General features: G+C 58.0%; 2 protein-coding genes across 2 annotated transcripts in view; both read left to right on the forward strand.

Annotated features, from left to right (window-relative positions):
• SLC9A1 (solute carrier family 9 member A1) overlaps positions 1-5,238 on the forward strand; it is a 31,491-nt gene extending 26,253 nt beyond the window's left edge. The window contains exons 6-12 of the mRNA XM_037381508.1: positions 213-302; positions 699-769; positions 1,238-1,411; positions 1,546-1,660; positions 2,067-2,168; positions 2,500-2,572; positions 3,350-5,238. Of these exons, the coding sequence (XP_037237405.1) occupies positions 213-302; positions 699-769; positions 1,238-1,411; positions 1,546-1,660; positions 2,067-2,168; positions 2,500-2,572; positions 3,350-3,672 (948 nt within the window). The 3' untranslated portion in view covers positions 3,673-5,238. The remainder of the gene's footprint in view (positions 1-212; positions 303-698; positions 770-1,237; positions 1,412-1,545; positions 1,661-2,066; positions 2,169-2,499; positions 2,573-3,349) is intronic.
• Positions 5,239-11,549: 6,311 nt separating this feature from the next.
• TENT5B (terminal nucleotidyltransferase 5B) lies at positions 11,550-19,702 on the forward strand. Its single transcript, XM_037380742.1, has 2 exons — positions 11,550-11,992; positions 16,147-19,702. The coding sequence occupies exons 1-2, from the start codon at positions 11,816-11,818 to the stop codon at positions 17,164-17,166; spliced, it is 1,197 nt and encodes a 398-aa protein (XP_037236639.1). The 5' UTR covers positions 11,550-11,815; the 3' UTR covers positions 17,167-19,702.

Raw genomic sequence — 19,702 nt, forward strand, 5'->3', positions numbered from 1 at the left:
TTATTCAGTGAGCCGCATGTGTGTATGGAGAGTGAGGAGCACGTCCCCAGCCTCCATCCCTGACCTTGTCACTGTCCCCCTTCTCCAAAAGCTCTTGAAGCTGCCAAGTGACACCGGCAGTGTGGAGTCCCATGGTTTGGCTGTGCTGAGCCCATCCCACTCCCACCGGTGTGCCTTGGGGAGTGGTCTAACCCACCCTCCTCATTCCCTAGGGCATGACCATCCGGCCCTTGGTGGACCTGCTGGCCGTGAAGAAGAAGCAAGAGACAAAACGCTCCATCAACGAAGAGATCCACACGCAGGTAACCCGCTGCACCCGGCCGGCCTTTCCCTCGCGCTTCTCTTCACCGCCTTAGCCCTCTTCTCTGCTTCTGCCACCTCCACCGCTGTAACCAGGCGGGTTTACAGAGCGGGAGCTGCCCCTAAATCACTGCCCAAGGTAAGGGGGGATGGAGCGAGGGCTCACCCCGTCTGTGTCGTCCAGTGCCCGCTCCGACCCAGACCTCCCCTGTGCCTGGTAGAGCAGCAGCCCGGTTGTGTAGGGCCGTGCTGCCCGCCTGAGGCCCATCCTGGACCCACAGCCCTGGTTTTGCCCCCCCCCCGAGTGCCCTCACCCCTGTGTCAGCGTGGGTGTCTGGGTGGGGAGAGGGTGGGCAACAGCTCTGCGAGTTGTCCATGCCTTGGACCTTCCCTTCCAGTTCCTGGATCACCTTCTGACAGGGATTGAGGATATCTGTGGTCACTATGGGCATCACCACTGGAAGGACAAGTGAGTGTGGAGTTTTGGTGACTTGGGGGATCTGTGGGAGAGATGGGGAAGGGTTTGAATCACCACCCGGCAGGTTTCTCAGCCCTGGGCTGGGTTTTTCCCTGGGCTGTAATACCTACACACACATTCCCCTTGATGAGCTACGGCCCTGGCTTGGGTGCCAGTGGGGCCGCAGGGCTGCAGCCCTTCGCCCCGCCACTCACAGCATGTCCACAGCAGTGTGGGAGCTGCCCATGGCCGGTCCCTACAGGAGCTGGGGACCAGCCGTTGTGGGTGTGAGCAGGTGCTGGGTGTTTTGGAAGCTGCCTGGTTTGGGAGGGAGTTGGGGAAGCCTGGCCTGACCTGCACTGATGGGAGCTGAAGCATCTTCTGCTGGCTTGGGCCAGGGATGGGGAGCGGGGAGTGGGTGCTGGGGCAGGGGGAGGTCTGATGTGTCGCTGCTCCTCCTTTCCCTATGTTCTCGGGAAGGCTGAATCGTTTCAACAAGAAGTACGTGAAGAAGTGCCTGATTGCAGGGGAGCGGTCCAAAGAGCCCCAGCTCATTGCTTTCTATCACAAGATGGAGATGAAGCAAGCAATCGAGCTGGTGGAGAGTGGGGGCATAGGCAAGATCCCCTCCGCTGTCTCCACTGTCTCCATCCAGTGAGTTCCCCAGCCCTGGCCACCCTGTGCCTCTGACAGGCTGAGCACTCCCTGCTAGTGGCCGCAGGGCAAACAGCTGTTTGGTCCTGCCGTGCCCATCACAGTGTCACTCTGAATCCTGTCTGTCCATGCAGGAACATCAACCCCAAAACCCTCCCTGTGGAGCGCATCCTTCCGGCCCTGTCCAAGGACAAGGAGGAGGAGATCCGGAAAATCCTTCGCAACAACCTGCAGAAAACCAGGCAGAGGGTAAGGTGTCCCCTGGCACCGTGTGTGTCCCCTTTGCTTCCCTGGGAGTGGCCAGGACCATTTCTCACCAGAAACACCCAGAGCCTTTACCCCCAGTGGCCATGTCCCTTGTGTTCCATGTCCCCAGGAGGCTTTTCCTTCTGAGATGGTGCTGGGATGGTGCTGGGGGTGGGGGGGCTGCCTTGGTCAGTGGCTGAGCCCAGCATTTAAACCCTGGCTGGGCCAAGGTGGGTCAAGATCGGGCATCCCATGGTAGCACACGAGGGACAAGCCACCAGCTTACCTGGACATGGTCTGCCCACTGGTGGCTGTTTGATCCATCTCCAAGGGGCATGGTGCTGTGACCTTTCTTTGCCTTCTTCTGTATTTTATTTAACCCATCTCCTTTCTTGGGGCCTTTTCCCAGTTGCGATCCTACAATCGGCACACGCTTGTGGCTGACCCCTACGAGGAAGCCTGGAACCAGATGCTCCTGCGGAGACAGAAGGCCCGGCAGCTGGAACAGAAGGTGTCAAGGGGGTGCTGGAGCAGGGATGCTGCCACAGGCTGGGGAGGACGGGGGGCCAAGGGGGGCTTCCCAGCCCAGGAAGGACATCAGTGTCCTGCATGTGGAGGGGGCTGAGGTTCAGATGACAGTGGGTGACCCCAAGCTTTGGGAGTCCTCTGATTGCCCCAGGCTCTGAGCAAGTCCTTGCAGCATGACTGGGAGGATGTGTATGTCCTCTGCATCCTACTGCTGCTTATTGCTCATCCCTGTGGCCTGGGGTCAATGCCCTGCCTCCCCTTTCCCATTTACCCTGGCCACTCCGATGGAGACGGTCCCTGTGCTCCAATTTCAGATGAACAACTACCTGACGGTGCCGGCTCACAAGCTCGATTCGCCCACCATGTCCCGGGCTCGCATAGGCTCAGGTAGGTAGGACTGAACTGCCGGGGGAACCCCACTGCTGGCACCTTGCTGGGCATCACCAGCACCTTGGTGCTGAAACACTCAGAGGGGGTGTTGTCCTGCACCTCCTCAGCTCCTCTGCGGCCATCCAGCCCCGACGGCCCTCGTCCTGCTGCCCCGTGGCAATGCAGCCGAGTCCCAGGTGTTTGCTGTTCCCGAGCCCAAGCTCTGCCTGAGCAGAAGCGCCCAGTTTGCTCCCCAGCATGGTTCCCGCTGGGAAGTCACCTCAGCTGGTCAGCAGATCTGCCTGGAGCTCAGCTTGCTCCAGCCACATTCCTGTCCGTGCCTCTCCCTGTCCTCTGCAGGGGAGAGGACCAGGAGTGCTCAGCCCCAGGACCTGCCCCGGACTCCCAGCTTCTCCATCCCACATTTGCTTTGCCAGTTTTGGTTCCCCTTGTCCTATGTGTCCTCTCCTGCTTTGGGGACAGTGTGGCGGGGTGTGACGCCGCTGCTGGCGCTTGCGGCGCCGGCGGTGGATCGGCAGAGGGCAGCTTTGCCCCTTGCAAACGGCGCGGTTGCACTGGGCTGACTGGGGCGGCTCCTGGTGGGATGTGGAAATCAGGGAAGGGAATTAAACAGCAGGCTTGGAAATCAGACAGCCCAGGCATCCATCCCAGCCCCAAACGTCTGGGGTGCATGAGCTGGGGGTCCCTGAGATCCCCCTTCCCTTCCACAACTTATCCTGACCCAGTGTGTTTGTAACACCCTGAGACCTGCCTGACCCCTCTCTTCCTCCGCAGACCCACTGGCCTACGAACCCAAGGCGGACTCGGAGAACCTGCCCATCATCACCATCGACCCAGCCTCCCCGCAGTCCCCGGAGTCTGTGGACCTGATGAACGAGGAGCCCAAGGGCTGCGGTGGCCTTCCACCCTCGCCCGAGGAGGATGAGGAGGGGCTGGTGATGCGGGTAAAGGAGCCTTCCTCCCCGGGTACTGACGATGTCTTCACCCCGGGGACCGGTGACAGCCCCAGCAACCAACGGATGCTGCGATGCCTGAGCGACCCGGGGCCTCGGCCGGAGCCGGAGGAGGGGGAACCCTTCATCCCCAAGGGGCAGTAGCAGCTGGCACGCGAAGCCCCACGTGCCTCTGTATGGTTTCTCTCTTTCTTCATTTGTTCTTTCTTTGCTCTCCTTTTTGGTTTCAAACCTCTGTCACACAAACACCGGGTTCAGGAAGGGGAGACTGTCCTGGGTGGACTGGGATTGCCAGGACAGCTCTGCCCAGCAAGCCCTGGGCTGGCCCCGAGGAGCAGGAAGGAGCCCCCAGGATGTGCCGGGCTCCTCAGCTGCCGTGGCCTGGGGGTGACGGACGATTTACTGCCCAGGACTGGGATTTGCAGGTGCCTCCCAGCCCCGCTGGGGCTTTCCCGGAGGCTGCCCACCCACTCAGGACCTGCGAGCGGCTCCACACAGGGTGGGCTCTGGCCGGGGAGCTGGGGGTGTCTGTGGAGGCTGCCCCATGGCACAGCTTCGCCTCTCCCCGGCTTGTGTTTTACCTTTCCCCTCGGCTTGCTCGGGAGTGGAGAAATGGGAAGACGGGAGCCAGACTGTGCCGGGGCTGGCGCACCCACCGCCTCACCTGGCACCCTCCCAGCGACCTCGGGTTGATGCCACTGCTCCCTGCCTTGGCCGCTTCCCCCACGAGACCGGCTGCTGCCCGGGAACCTCTCCTCTGGCCCTGCATTTCATGCCAGGTCTTGTTAAATAAATATCCTATAGCCACGCAAGGGGGGAGCCGAGTCCCCCCTCGCTTTGAGCGGCCCCGCAAGCCTGGGCCTCTCCATCCCTCCTGGAATTGCTACCTGTCACCTGTCCCCATGGGGACCCTCTGCCAGCCTCGGCCCCTCGCCCCGTGCCTGCCCGGCAGTGTGGCAGCAGCACTGGCTGCTCCTTAACCAAAGACATTGTCCGAGCCCCCTGGGCATGGGGAGAGGGCATGCAGGGGGGTGCATTTGGTACCTGGGGGGGGTATTTTTCTCTCCCTGCAACCAAGAGGAGCTGTGGAAGAGCCAGGGGCCAGCTCACCCAGCATGGGGACACGCTGGGGCCAGGAGGTCAGCAGGAGGGGGACAGCTGGGGGTGTTGGGGGTCCTGAGTTTGGAAGGGCCCCTCTTTCCCCAAGGCTTGGCTGGGAGGGAGCGCTGCGTGTTTAGGTGACTTATAGCCCTCCCCGGGCTCAGGGGTGTCCTGCATCATGCTTGAGATTGTCACCTTGTGCCCCACATGCCACCTGGCTCCTACCACACGCCACCCTTCACCATGGGGGCTGCCTCTCCCGTGCCACGGGGTGCTCATCGCGCCCTCCCCGGGGAGCCCGGGCTGCTTCCCCCTCCCCGCGCCGTGCCTTGCCACATGTTGTCTCTGCCCCGCTGCCTTGGTGGGCACCTGTCCCTGCGCCCACCCACTCCACGTCCCAACTGGGACCCCGGGGGACCAGTGTCCGCGTGGCTTCGTCACGCCGGGGCAAGAGCCCACGTTGCTGCCTGCGCCTGCCTGCCTGCCCTGCTCTGTCTCCAGGAGGAAAAAAGCAATGAAAATTCTCTTGTATAAAAAGGAAAAGAAACACATGTAAAGAGAATATTGGTTTTTATCATGAATATTCTAATAAATTAATGTTAATTTTTAGTGGGGGTTTTTCCGGCTGTTCAGGCTCCTACCCCTGCCACAGGGTCCTGGCTCTCCCGGCTGAACGAGGCGGCCGTGACACCTTGTCCCCATTGCTGTTGGGATGAGGACTGGCCCCTCGTGTTCCCACCGTGGCTTGGGGGGACATGGAGCCCTGGCTGGGGGGGACTTTTTAAGCCATTCCCAGCTTTGGTGAAGACGGAGGCTTGGCAGAACCCAGGCTCCTGCATCTCTCCCTGGGCTGCGCCAGCGTGAGGGTGTGCTGGGCTGTTTTTCTTGCTTTGCAGGAGGAGAAGGCAAAAGGCAGGTCCTTTTGGGGGGGGGGGGCATGGATGACCCCGTCACAGCCCCACGGTGCCGGCTGGGTGTCGCGGCACAGCCCTGCCCACCCCAACCCAGTGCATTGGCCCCGGTGAGGAAGGGGCAGGCGACCCGCTGCTGTGCCAGGTCCCTGCCAGGGCCATGGGGGGGAATAGCTCTGTCCCCAGGGAAGGGGGCTCGGGGACATTTGAGCCTTGTCGTTTTATTCCTGCATTTCCGCAGGAGCTGGGGCTGAAGCCGAGCCCATGGAAAGGAGCTGGTTCCCACCAGCATCCCACAGCCGGAGAGAGGGAAGAGGCTCAAGGCAGTGCCTGGGTGAGGGGCTGCATCCCCACCCAAAAATCCCTCAGGAAAGACCCTCCCAGCTGCAGCAGCGCTTGAGCCTTCTCCCCCCCTGCCAACCCCCCCCCCCCCCCCCAGGGCCAGGGGTGCCCGGGGCGGCTGAAGCTCCTCGCTTTTGGGCAGTTGCAATGGGAGCGTGTTTCATCGCTGCAAATTAAACCTCTGATCCAAGGAGGCCGTGACTCACCGCCTCGCCATCCAGCAGGCACATCATCGCTGGCGTTGCTCATGTGCTTAAAATACCTGAAGCCCAGGGTCCCCCCATGGCCCCGGGCTGGGACTTGGCCTGGCCACCACACTGCAGAGGTATACGGGGTCCCTGGGCAGGATGAGGTGGCCAGGGATGTGGGGCAGGCGATGCCGTAGGGCCCGTGGCAGTGCTGGATTGGTGGGTGCCATCCCTGCACCCCATGCAGGGTTTGGGGTGGCTTGTCCCCAGGGCAGTGATGCCAGCGGGGGGACCCCAAAGCAGGAGGGTTTGGCAGGAATGGGCAAAGCTGGGCCATGGCCCCGTCCTCACTGGAGGAGAGCAGCCCTTTCGCCATCCCAGCCGAAGGGGTGGGAGCACCGAGAGGTGCTGGCCGCAGCCCAGAAGCCGGGTGATGGCCACCCATCCCAGGCACGGAGGGGAAAGCAGGAGCACGCGGCAGCCCCAGGCTGCTGCCCGAGGATCTCACCTGCCCCACGTTCCAGCCAGTATCACGTGCAGCCACCCTCTTGATTTCAGTCATACCTTTAATGTGAGAACTCACCAAACCGAGGCATTTCCAGGATATTCTTGTTTCTGTCTTAAAGGGTGAGTAACTTTTTTTAATGAGGGAGGACTCATGATCCCTCCAGGGATGGGCTGTCACTGCTGAGCAACTGCCAAAGCACACGCAGTGCTGAGGCTGGGGGCGTGGATGGGTCCTGGCGTGTGCCCCTGGCCCCACAGTGCTGGCGGCGACGCCTTTTCCCCATGTGCAACCCCCCCATGCCCCCCCAGTGCCCAGCTCACCCTACCCCCTCCTAAAGCGTGTTGGGGCTGTGGTGGTGGCACCAAGGACAGGGAAAACAGAGGGACCCTGAGCGGGATGACCCTGTCCCTGCACACGCATGTGCCGAGGTGTTTGTCACCCTTCCCATAACCCCCACCCGTAGGGATGAAAGAGCTGCTGCCTCTGCAGCTGCAGGAAAGTGCCCCAGCCAGGGACGCTGGGCTCCCCAGTGCCTCAGTTTCCCTCCGCGTGGTGCAGCACGAAGCCTGGGCTTGCGGGGGGGGGGGGGAGCGATGGCCCCACGGCCCCGCACCACTGCCTGGGCAGCAAGGACCGAGACCACTTGGGAAAGGCCATGAAATCCCCGCCAGTGTCACCGGCTGCGGGCTCAGCAGCCACCCAAAGCGGAGCTCCTGGCCAGCCCCCCGGCTTTCCCAAGAGGACCATGAGCGGGGTGGCGAGCACAGCGATGCCGAGCAGCTGGCGGGCAATGGGGCAGGACATGCCGGAGCTGCCACCACCCACAGCCATACTCAGGTGTCACCTGGGGCCCAAAAACCCAAAGCAAAGTGATGAGCTGCATTCTCTACCAGGCTCAGATCAGTGGCATTGAGATGGGTCATCCCTTGCCACCACTTTAAAAGCACAAGTTATGCCGTACTGAACAGTATGTGGTGTCACCGGGAAGCCACCAAGCCTGGCAGGTTACTGTTCATCCCACAGGGGGACTGGGGGACAGGGATGTCCCCAGGCGATGACACCCCAGGCAGCTTCACGGGGGCAGCTCAGTCCCTGCCCCATCTGGCATCACATCGGTGCTGTGTCCCCCTCCCTGTGCCCCAGCAGTGCTGTGTGTCCCCCACACTCCCTGGGCAGCATTTTGCAGCAGCCAGGGGAGGTGACAGGTGCCATTCCCCAGCTCTGTGTCACTCGCAGTAATAACACCCTGCGCTCCTTTTCATCTCAGGGCCTCCAAGGTGGCCCCCACTGGGGCGAGAGCGTCCCGGCGTCATCACTTATCACTAGTTCCAGGAGGCAGCTGGGGATGTAGTGGAGTCTGGGGGTACCGGATGGTGACACGGGGACCCTGGGCTGGGAGCAGAGTGACACCCTTTGTGCTGGGCAGTGAAGGCGGGTGCTCACCATGCAGTCTTGCCAAATTCAACCCTGCTGTGGCCAGCATGGGGAAACCACCTCTTTGGGCAACTGTGGCCACTCAGGGATACGGAGGCAGCTCGTGGCACTGCCCTGGGGATACGGGTGCCCCAGCCATGAGGGTGCAGGGACACAAACACAGTGGTGGCACCTCTGGGACGGGCTGTGTGGGAGCAAGCGGGGCTGGATGGTGGATGTGAGCAGTGTTTGCCTAGGAAGGGTTTGGGCATGGCCACGGAGAAGGGCTCCTCCTCCTAAACCCACAGCAGGCAGGGGGATGGCAGCGTGTGCATGGGGACGGTGACATGTGTGTGGGGACAACAGCACATGTGCATGGGACAGCTGGCACCTGCATGGAGGTGGTGACATGTATGCACGGGGACACGAGCAAATGCACGGGGACAGCTGGTATCTGCATGGGGACAGCTCGTGTCAGTGTGGGGACAGCTGGTGTGTGTGCATGGGGCAGCTCGGGCATGCACAGAGGTGGCTGGTGCATGCATGGGACAGCTGCCTTGTGCATGGGGACTGCTGCCATGGGCACAGGGACAGGCGGTGTGTGCACAGGGACAGCCTGGGACACTGCTGGCGTGTGCACAGTGGTGATGCTGGGGGCAGCTGCTGTGGGAGCAGGCAGGAGGAATGCCCTCACCCTGATGGGGAGCGTTGCTGCTCCCCCGGGGCGATGCTGGGTGACGTTCGTGGCTCTGGGAGAAGGGCTTGGTCCCTCCTGCTTGCTCAGAGAGCTGGCACACACCCTGCTTAATGGTGGGTGGGACGGAGCCAGTCCCACGCGGGTCAGGGAGTCCCCGAGGTCTCTCTTCACCTCCAGGTTGTGCTTTCACCCCCTGCCCCACTCCCCCAGCTCCTCCAGCCCTTTTTCCCCCAACTCCCCTGCTGAGCAGCCCATGACGGGCGCTCAGAGCTGCAAAAGGTCCCCAACACCCCGGGGGGCTCTGTTTGGATGGCAAGGCTCCACCTGTGCCCCTCATCCACCCTCCTGGCAGCCCCTGCCCCTCTGCATGCCCCTGGCAGTGGGGTGCCCAGTTCCTCCCCACGCACATGCTGGGCCACGTCCCGGTTCCGTCCCAGGTGATTTCACAGCGGGGCGAAGCCAGTGTCCCCAGAGCAGAACCAAGATGCTGCCAGCCCCAGCTCCATGGGGTAAGTGGGCATCGCTGAGCCCCTGTCCCCCCAGCCCCTGGCCCACCCCCACAACCCCAGAGGGGCTTTGCAACCCTTGTACCATCACCCGGGAGGCAGGTTCCGCCCGTGTTTCACCCCAAGATGGTGATTATTCTTTAATTGCCAACAAAACAAACGAACAAAGCCCAGGTTGGCCCTGGCTGAGCTGGAAGGAAACAACCTCGATGCCATTCTCAGCCCTGCGTTTGCCGCCGGCGGCTTTTTGGGATAATTGTTTGGTGATGGATGTCAAGGAGCAGCTCAGCCAGTCCGGCTGGAGCGCGTCAGCTCTTTTTAATGGGCCGATGTTTTCTCTGGAGCCCTCAGTACGCCTGTCCCTCTCGGCCCAGGCAGCGCTGGTGTCTATCTCCCAGCTTGTCACCACGCCACCGGCTCAGCCCCCAAGGATCTGCAGTGCCTTGTTCAGCGCATTGGCTCTGTGGCCACATCCTGCCCCACTGCCCAGGGGTGTCGCAGCTGGTGGGGTCCCCCAAACCGCTCTGCCCATGGGGTGCTCAGCACCCGGGCAGCCCTTCCTCCTGCACCCAAACCTGTCCTGGTCAGACCCCCAGGATGGGCTAACGGGGTCGATCCTGATTCCTAAAGCCATTTGGTCTCTTTTAGCGTCTTAGGAAACTCGTCCTGATCCAGCTCTTTTGCTGACAGGATCAAAGGAGTTTTGCAACAGGAGGCAGCTGCCTGATTTTTTATCACAGTCCTTGGAAAACCACTTGCCGGCAAGAAATCACTCCCCTCCTCCTGCGCCCTGATGTGGAGCCTCGTAGGGAGTAACCAGGAGCAGCATTTAATCGCTACAGAGATGCTCAACAGAGCTACACAACGATGCTGGCAGGAGCCAGAGAGCAAAACGCTGTGGCACAAGGAGCGTCCCCAAGCAGAGGCCCTGGCAGAGGGGGCTCCAGCCCCCCAGGGGCACCGCTCTGGCTGTCGGTGCATCATGGGGTAGGGAGGATTCCAGGGGGGACCAGGGCTTGGGGCACCCCCTTGCCTTGTCTCCCCTCCAGCCCCAGCTGGGATGCTCCCAAATACCCCATTTCCCCCCAAACCCAAATCGCTGCCCCCACTCTTTCCACAGCCAACACCAGCTTCCAGCGGCAGAGCCCTGGGATACGGGAGAGGACAATCTGATGCCATTGAGCCTTCGGAGACAGCCCTGGCAGCTTGGAAGAGCTCTGCAATGGCCTCCCCAAGGTGAAATGCCCCAGGTTGGGGGTTTGGGGGTTTACAGGGGTGCTCTTACAATAAATCCCTGCAAGGGTGTAAAAATAAACCAGTGCTGGCTCATCTTCCAACAGGGCTTGTGGCTTTTAAGGATGGATCCCAGCTCTGATCAGAAATGGGGGAAATGGGAGCTGCAGGTGCGGCTGCGGAGCCTGGAGTCATACCCGTCCGTCCATGGGACCGCGGGGCATTGGGCACCGGCTCGGCAGGGAGGCGCCTCTTGGAAATGTCTTCAGGGTTAAATGCCGCTGAGGAATGAGCTTTTTAAAGTGATGGGAATTGTTGGGATGAAAGGAAATGGCTGGCACACGGCTGGCCCGAGGAGGAGGCGGAGGCTTGGCTGGCAGCTGGGCCATGGGGTAGATGTTAGGGGCTGGGGTTGGACTCCTGGGGCTGGGAACACCCGGCATCAGCGTTCTGAGCTGTGGGCTCCATCACCCTGGGGGGTCACCCGCGGTGTGACCCTGTGTCTCCTGGGTGCCAGAGCTCCCTGCTCTGGTGGGTGGGTCCCTGGGGGGCTGCTGGCCAAGGAGAGAGGGCCCTGGGTTGGGGATGTCAGGCAGGGGGGCATTGGGCTGTGGGGCGTCAGACCATGGTGTACAAATGAGGGTCAGTGGGCCACCAGTGGGGTATCAATGGGGCACCAGTGGGGCATCAGTGGGACATCAGTGGGCCACCAGTGGGACATTAGTGGGGCACCAGTGGGACATTAGTGGGGCACCAGTGGGACATCAATGAAGCATCAGTGGGGCATCAATGGGGCATCAATGGGGCACGAGTGGACCATCAATGGGGCACGAGTGGGGTGTCCCTTTAAGGCGCGCCCCGTCCTGACCAATCAGCGCCGGGATTCCCGCACGCCGGGGGCCGCGTAGGAGGGGCGGGGCTCTCCGGCCTGTCCCGCCCCGTCTGCCCTTCTCCCCGCCTCTTTCCCTACCCGCCCCTTCTGATTGGCGCCCAGCCCAGCCCCACTTTTCACCCTGGACCTATGAAAGCGCCGGAGAGGCGACGAGACCGGGCCGGGATTGGCGGCGGGGCCGGGCCAATGGGGCCGCGGCCCGGGGCACTATATAAGGTAGCGGCGGGCGCGGACGAGCGCATCGCTCGGCGGAGCCGGTGGCGGGCGGGGAGCGGTGCGGGCCCGTTCGTTTCAGCGTCCCCTCCGGGCACCGACCGCGCCTCCCCGCCTCCGCCCCGCGGGCAGCACCCCTCAGAAACAGGTTTTTTTTTGTTTGGTTTTTTTTTAATTTTCCTCCTGTTTCCCTTCCGAACTCGGCACTTCCGGCTGGTTTCCGGGCAGTTTCCGGGTGACTTGGGCTTCTCTTCCGGTTGGCCGTCGGGGCGCGAGGGGGACGATGCTGGCGGCGGCAGCGGGGCCCGCTCCGGGCGGCTCGGAGCAGCGCGGCGGCCGCTTCAGCGTCCTGACGTGGGAGCAGGTGCAGCGGCTGGACCAGATCCTGGGCGAGGCCGTGCCCATCCACGGCCGCGGCAACTTCCCCACGCTCTCGGTGCGGCCCCGCACCATCGTCCAGGTGAGGCCCGAGGGGCACAGGCCCCAGCGGGTGCCTGGGGCTGGAGGGGGGGGGTGGGGGCACAGGCCACGCTGGGCCCGGGGGTGCCTGGGGCTGGAGGGGGAGGACACAGGCCACGGCGGGTGCCTGAGGCTAGAGGGGTGGTACAGGCCGCGCTGGGTCCCGGCGCTGGTGGGGGGCCGCAGACCCTGGGGGCTGCCCAGAGCTGAAGGGGGTGCAACTGCACAGGCTGCTCTGGGCCCCGGGGCTGGAGAGGGGGCCCAGGCCCCGGCCGGTGCCTGGAGCTGGGGAGCGGCACAGGCTGTGCTGGGCCCCGGCGTGCCTGGGGCTGGGGGTGCACAGGCCGCACTGGGCTCTGGGTTTGGCGGGGGGGGTGTGTGTGGTGGGGCACAGGCTGCGCTGGCCCCCCGGTGTGCCTGGGGCTCGGGGTGGGGGGGGCACAGGCCCTGGCTGGTGCCTGGGGCTGGGGGACACACAGGCTGTGCTGGGGGAGGGGAGGCACAGGCCCCGCTGGCCCCTCTGGGATGCGTGGGGGGGGGGGGATGACACTGGCCGCCCTCCGCTGCCCCGTTGGACTCTGCCCTGCTCCCGCGGGGGGTCAGGGAGAAAATAAAAATGCTGAGGCGGCGGTGGCCGGGCCCCGGGCCAGCCTGGCGGGGCAGCCTCCGCCCCCACGGGCAGCGCTCCGGGGGTGCCCCCCGGGGGGGGTAACGCTGGGAGGGGTGCTGGGGGGGGCTGGTTGCTGCCTGCCCCCCTGCAGCAGGAGGGTGCATCTGGTAGGACCCTGCTGCAAACACCCTTCTTGGTGGGGGTGGGGAATAATCAAATGCGTTTAAAACTCATGCCCGGTCCCTGGAGGTGCTGCAGCTGTGGCATGAATCCTGCTTTGCTTCCTCCCGCCCTCTTCTTGCTGGGTTTGGGTTGATTTGGTGCCCTGAGAGCTGTGAAATGGGGGGGAGGCTGAGACAGTGTGGGGGAGCTGCTCCTGTGGAATGGCTTCGTGCTGGTGGACATGCTGGGCTTGTGTGGTGGGAGAGGTGGTTATTAATTTAAATGCTAGATCAAATGTCAGTGTCCTTTGATTCTGTCATGCTGAGCATATCCTCCAGAGTCTGCCTGAGACTTCATCTTGTTAAAGAGTTCCTGTTAGCTTAACCATAAAGTAATAACTGTGTTTAATATTAAACTAACAATGTAGTTCGAATAAGCTGATGCATATTCATTTTTGGGAGGCAACTTCATTCCTCAGTAATGACTCATCAAATGTAAAATCGGGCATGTTAGCTTCTAATTAAAAAGGCTATTCACAAAGCTAAAACCAAACTGGCTTTCACAATAAACTAATCACTGGGATTTTGAAGCCTCAGCTGCTTGAGAAACATTTCTACCTAAGCCTGGAAAATGCAGAGGTGACATTTGAAAGACACTGGGCTGTATGAAAGCCTCAGCTGATGGCAAGTTCCTCGAGTCCCTGCAGCATCTGTTGGGGGCAGAAGTGCTAAATATTGGCTGCATGAAGCTTTAACCTGAACGGCAGGCGAGAGCTACTGTCAGGGCACTGCCCTTGGGTTGTGCAAGGCCAGTGAAGCTCGGCGCTGTTAAAACCCGGTGCGGTGGCAGCATCAAATGTTCCACCACTTATTACTGTTTGGTTCCACGAAACTGAAGGTGTCGGAGTTGCTGAAAAGGATGTTGCCACTAGCAACTTCAAACACTAAATAACTGAGGGCTGTAATTCTGACCAACCGCGCTGGCAGACCCTGTATTTAGGGCTGACTAATCTGAAACAAGTAACCTAAAAGGCAGTTATTTGTTGCGTGCTCGTGTTGTTGTGGGAGGTGGGAAGCGGCAGGTCAGGACGCAGGCAGGGTTTGCGCCTGCCTGGCTGTCAGAGTCAATTATCTGAACCACACGTAACGTGAGGTGCTGTTTTGGGAAGCAGGTCAGCAGCTGCCTAACCCTCTAAATATCCAACCCTCTGGGGAAAACACATACCTGAACCCACTGGCTGCAGTTGGGGAGATGTGCTTCAGGTTAAGACTGGCAGGCTGCTGCGCTTGGGGAAGCAGCAAGGTGCTCTGCAGGCTGGAGCTTTTCTGGGTGATTTGGGACAAGACTGATTTGAACAGTTGAATTATTCCCCCCCCCTTCTACATACATACAGGCTGCACCTGTAAACCTGGGCAGCTCCGGTAAGCCTGAAGAAGCTTATGGGTCTGAAATGCTGCAGGTCCTGAGCTGTGCCCTGAAAGGGGTTAAGCAGATGTTCTTTGGAGCCAGGAAATTAATCTGGAATGAGATCTTCTCCAAGCACTGGTCCTAGCTGTGCATCTAACACTTTTGTGACCTATATCTTGTCTCTCTAAGCCTAATAGCACAAAACTCTTAGCTCCACAAGTAGTGCTGGAGCTGTGCCTTGGGTGAGTGACTCCAGTGACTGATCTGTTGGCAACAAATGCACAACCAGGAGCTCTCCTGGATCGCTGCGTGATGTTTGTTCTATAAGGGGGAATAACCCTGTGTCACTACTAGGGGTATATTCAGTTTTCAGACTATCTGCCGTTGAAAACAACTGTGTTCATGGCTGAGTTGGATGTGCTGGTGGGGACTTGGGACTTCTGATGGTGAATAGCTCACTGGTTAACTGTTGCCTGACATGTGACTGTCACCATTGGGTTGGCAAGGAGCCCGGGCACACAGGAGTAATAGGGGAAACGCCAGCAGAGAAGCTGCATCATGAGATTTAACAACCTCCAAGTTTAAAAACATTCATCAACTTGTACCAGGATATCTTCTGTTGGCAAAGGCAGCAGAAGCTCGCTGGCATAGCCCCTCAGCTTGGTCACCAAGAGGTCCCTGATGTGCTGAGGGGGTGGCATACTGCAGTCCTTTGCCTTTCATGTACTGTTTCTAAACAGACCTTGGGGAGGGGCAGTTTTATAGCTGGAGCTGCAATGCTCTGATGTCCCCCGGAACTGTCTGCTCAGGGCCATGTCACCCAGGCGGGGGTTTTGGCTCCTCTGATAGAGGTTTGACTTCTAGTGGGGCCTCTCAAACTAGGACAGCCTCGCAGGGCTGAATAGCCCAGCCAGACTGGCTTCTAGGGATATAATTTGTCCATTTGTATCCCAAGCTTTGGCTCTTTCAAGCTCTAGCCTTGCTTCAAGCACTGGGTGAGCCGGCTGGCTAGCTGGGACTCATGGACAGGGGGTAATTGCTGAGATAAACATGCAAGCAGGATGAGAGATGGGAAGAGCTTCTGGTGGAAGATGTGAGCTTAATCTTCCTGGGATCTTTGAGCTCAGTTAAACTCAAATTACAAGCTGGTGTCCAGATAGTTTATTTTATGGTCTTGGGGTTATTTCAGCCTCCTGCATGTTAAGTAATCAGGCAAGTGATTCAGCTTCACTCTAAATGAACAAAGCTTTGGAGGGACTGGTGGGTGTGCCAGGACTGAGCAGGCAGCATTAAAATCGCTGGAGTAACACTCGTAAGATGAAAGCTGCTTCTTGTGCTTGATAGCATGCCAAGTTCAGCACGAAGCTCTGACACACTGGAAATTGTTAGGATACACTTACTAGTTAGGACATGAACTTGCATACGCCTGGCTGGGGCTTTTGAGCAGTCCTGACATCTTGATTTGCCTTTAATGAATCTTGACAGGCAAAGGGGATGGCTAAAAGGAGCGAGCCACCCTGATTAAATTAACAGCGACTGCTGCAGACTGTGCTGCCGTGTTGTATTTGGAGTCCTTTTTGGATCAGCAGGTCTTAGCCGGATGGTTGGGAAGGCTGGCTGCAACCGTGGAGGGGGGTGAAGGGGCCAGGGACCAGCCCAGAGAATGGGTTTGGGTAAGCTTTCTGCTTTGGGGGGGAAGGAAGGGAAGAGCAAACAGCTGTACTGGAAGCAGAAACAGCTGTTCATGTGCAGTAAGAACCCTCTAATGTGAGGGAATAAGTAAAGGAGAGCCACCCCCAGCTGCTGGCCAGACTCTGGATGCCTTCCAAAGTGACCTATTTCTAATGGATTAGCATTTTATTTCGCTGTCTTGCACTGGAGTGACCCATATAAGTGCAGGGAGTGAATCCTGCTGCTGTAACCAGGCTGCTCCAAGAATGATTTTGTGCTTCTCATTGACTCTCTTTATATCTCAGGTTGTCCGTAGTCGCCTGGAGAAGAAAGGAATCACAGTCCATAATGTAAGGTTGAATGGCTCAGCAGCTAGTCATGTTCTGCATCAAGACAGTGGCTTGGGGTACAAAGACTTAGATCTCATCTTTGGTGTAGATCTGAAGACTGAAGATGTCTTCCAGCTTGTTAAAGATGTGGTCATGGATTGCCTTCTTGACTTCCTCCCAGAAGGTGTCAACAAAGACAAGATCACCCCCATGACTCTGAAGGAGGCGTATGTGCAGAAGCTGGTGAAGGTATGCAATGAAACAGACCGCTGGAGCCTCATATCGCTCTCCAACAACAGCGGGAAGAATGTGGAACTCAAATTTGTGGACTCTCTCAGGCGGCAGTTCGAGTTCAGTGTGGACTCCTTCCAGATCATCCTGGATTCGCTCCTGCTGTTTGGGGAGTGTTCAGAGAATCCCATGGCAGAGAACTTCCACCCCACGGTCACTGGGGAGAGCATGTACGGGGACTTTGAGGAGGCAATGGACCATCTCCGGAACAGGGTCATCGCCACGAGGAACCCAGAGGAGATCAGAGGTGGGGGGCTTCTGAAATACTGCAACCTTTTGGTGAGGGGGTTTAAGCCTAAATCAGAAGTTGATATGAAGGCACTACAGAGATACATGTGCTCCAGGTTTTTCATAGACTTCTCTGACATCGGTGAGCAGCAGAGGAAGCTGGAGTGCTACCTTCAGAGCCACTTTGTTGGGATGGAGAGCAAAAGATATGACTATTTGATGACCCTCCACAGGGTGGTCAATGAGAGCACAGTCTGCCTTATGGGACACGAAAGGAGGCAGACCCTGAACCTCATTGCCATGCTGGCTGTGAGAGTCCTGGCTGAGCAGAACATCATCCCCACGGTCACAAACGTTACCTGCTACTACCAGCCAGCTCCTTATGTCAGTGAAATAAACTTCAACTACTATGTCACCCACGTGCAGCCCTTCCTGCCTTGCAATCAGTCTTACCCAACGTGGCTTCCCTGTAACTGAGCCAGGATGAACTTCAGGGTCTGTCCTCCAAGGTACTTCCTTGCCTTGGGGGGGGGGGGGGGGGGTGGCAAAACGGAAAGAACCAACCTTCCTAGAACTGCAACAAGAGGAAACTTCTTGGACTCTTGCTTGAGTGTCTTGTTCCTGGGGTTGTTGGAATGAGGCCTGTCTGCTGTACACTGTGATGGGAAGTGCAGTGTGATGGAAACTAGATGACTTGGATGTTTATGGGAAGACTCGATTGCTTATTGAATCCTGGAGGCGATGGGGGAGGGTGGGGGTGTGTGAGGGGAGATTGTAGAATTACGCTAAGGTAGAGCTGCACTGCCCTGAAATGGTTCTGAATTGTGTTGTGGTTTTTTTTTTTTAGTGCGGGAGGTGTTATGGGTGTGCAGACTTGTGGTTTCTGAAGATAGAAGCCAGAGTGGCTAATTCCTTTGAAGGACCAAAGAATCCTGTTTAAGTGCCTGTAACAATATAAACACAACTGTACTGTAAACCTAATTTTTTTTTTGCAGGGGGTCGACATCCCAAGAGCTTGAGTGGGGATGTTCAAAGAAAAATGTTTCTGTTGGGGGGAGGGGGGCCGGGAGGGTCATAAGATCATTTCTAGTAACCTCGCTGAAGCAGGAATGGGATTGCAGGTTACGTGTTGCTGAGGTTTTTTGGCATGGCTTGCTGCCTGTGAAGGACCAGCTGTAGCAAATAGCTGTCAAAGTGGAGTTGCATAAATGGGGGTGGGCTTGGAATGACTACATGTAAATGCCTAAAACAGGGGACACTGGGGTGGGGGGGAGTGCATGGTGAAAAATGCTGTGCAGAGCTTTATGGAGAAAAGGCAGCAGGGACCTTCATATGAATTTACTCAAGCTCCCAAGTCTGCAGTGCCAAAATGTAATAATCGTGTACATAAACGATGAGGCAGAAGATCTGTCCAGGAGCCTGCCCCAGGCTACCGTACCTAATTGTGTATTTTCTAGGGGAATTTGAAATGCTGCTTTTTTTTTGGCATGCAGTGTGGTTTTTATGCACAAAGCCAGAGACCAGCTGGGTTATCTGGGAAGATGAGGCTTGTCCTTTGAAGCACAAACCAACTAGTTCACTAGTCAGTTACCTCCAGCTGTTGCTGTGCTGGAGCCTGGGTCTGTCTAGTAGATGGGCAGACTTCTCCCAGCCTCCTGTGGCTGGAGATGTTCCCTCAGCCCCTTGGCAGGTCCTGTCTTCGGAAGCAACCTATTCCCAGCTATGTGATTCCACATGTGAGCCACTGATAGCATTTGAAATTCACTCTCTAGCTAGAAGTGGAGCTTGCAGGGGGCAGGTGTGTAAAAGTCAGTTGGCCTTAGGGAAAAAAAAAGTATGTCTTCTCTAAACAAACCCTCTTGTGTCTTGAGGGTTTGGCTCTCTTAGTCAAGTGTGGCTTTGAAGTTGTTGAGTGTCTAGAGCACAAACAGTTTTTCACGGAGGTGCCTGGGTTGCCATGCCCATTCTCGTGAAACATCATCTCAGACTTTTAACTATGCACGGAGGGAGAGGTGGGCGAGCAAGCAGGCGCTTCCTAGGGATGCTGCTCTGGGAACACTGTGACTTCGTGGTGCTTCCTCTGAGGCTGACATACTTGAGTATCTTTAACTTGTGGGGTTATTTTGTTCTTGTGACAAAACTGTAATAGCTGGGCAGATTGAATGCTCTAATAAAGACTAGATCCTCGGAATGTGTATAGCCAGATTGCTACCTTTTTTGGGGTAGGGGCGATGTGGAGCGGGCATAAGGGGTGGGGAGGGAGTGATCTGGGGGCTCTTGCGCTTAACATGAACTAACCAACCTGAAATTGGTCCAGCTTTGCTTCCTATCTAGTCAGAGCTGAAGTGTCACTAACGATGTAGCTATTACAGGTTTAACTGCCTTCCCGTAGCACAGCTTTGCCTTCACGGCCAAGGCTGGCGTGCTGGCTCTGCCACAGCCTGGTACCTCCCTGGTGCCCAGAGCCCGATCCCTGGGCGGGGGGAGTGTGAGGTTTATCCAGTGCAAAGTACAACTGGTTTAAGGGCTGCTTTTGAGATCCTAAGTATGCCACCTTCATGGCTTCAAGGGAAGATCTTTTTTTCTGCCATTTTAAACTTTGGATGAACATAGATGAGATGTAGCATGCTTTTTTACAGGCTGCTTACCCTTTACCCACAGACACATAGACGCACTAAACTGAGATTCCCTCCCTTCCTGTAAGATGTCAAAAAGGTTCCCTACAGCCAACAGCTCGACAGGGCAACTTATGTTGAGATTGCACTTTTGATTTACAGTGTGTGTGGTGGGACTCTTGTGAATGGGTTGAATCTGAATTTTTCTAGACCTTGCAGTGATACTGTGCTGCCTCCTGTGAGGGGGGCAGTTGGAAGATTCCAGTAGCTTGAATGGCACTTGATTTTGTTTTAAATGTCTTTTTTTCCTACACCTGTATCACCTGTCATGCGATGGGCTTGACATAGACTCACTAGATTCTTTAGAATCTGTTACAAATAAATACAGTGTATTCAAA

The sequence above is a fragment of the Falco rusticolus genome, chromosome 3, assembly GCF_015220075.1.
Source record: "Falco rusticolus isolate bFalRus1 chromosome 3, bFalRus1.pri, whole genome shotgun sequence".
Lineage (NCBI taxonomy): Eukaryota > Metazoa > Chordata > Aves > Falconiformes > Falconidae > Falco > Falco rusticolus.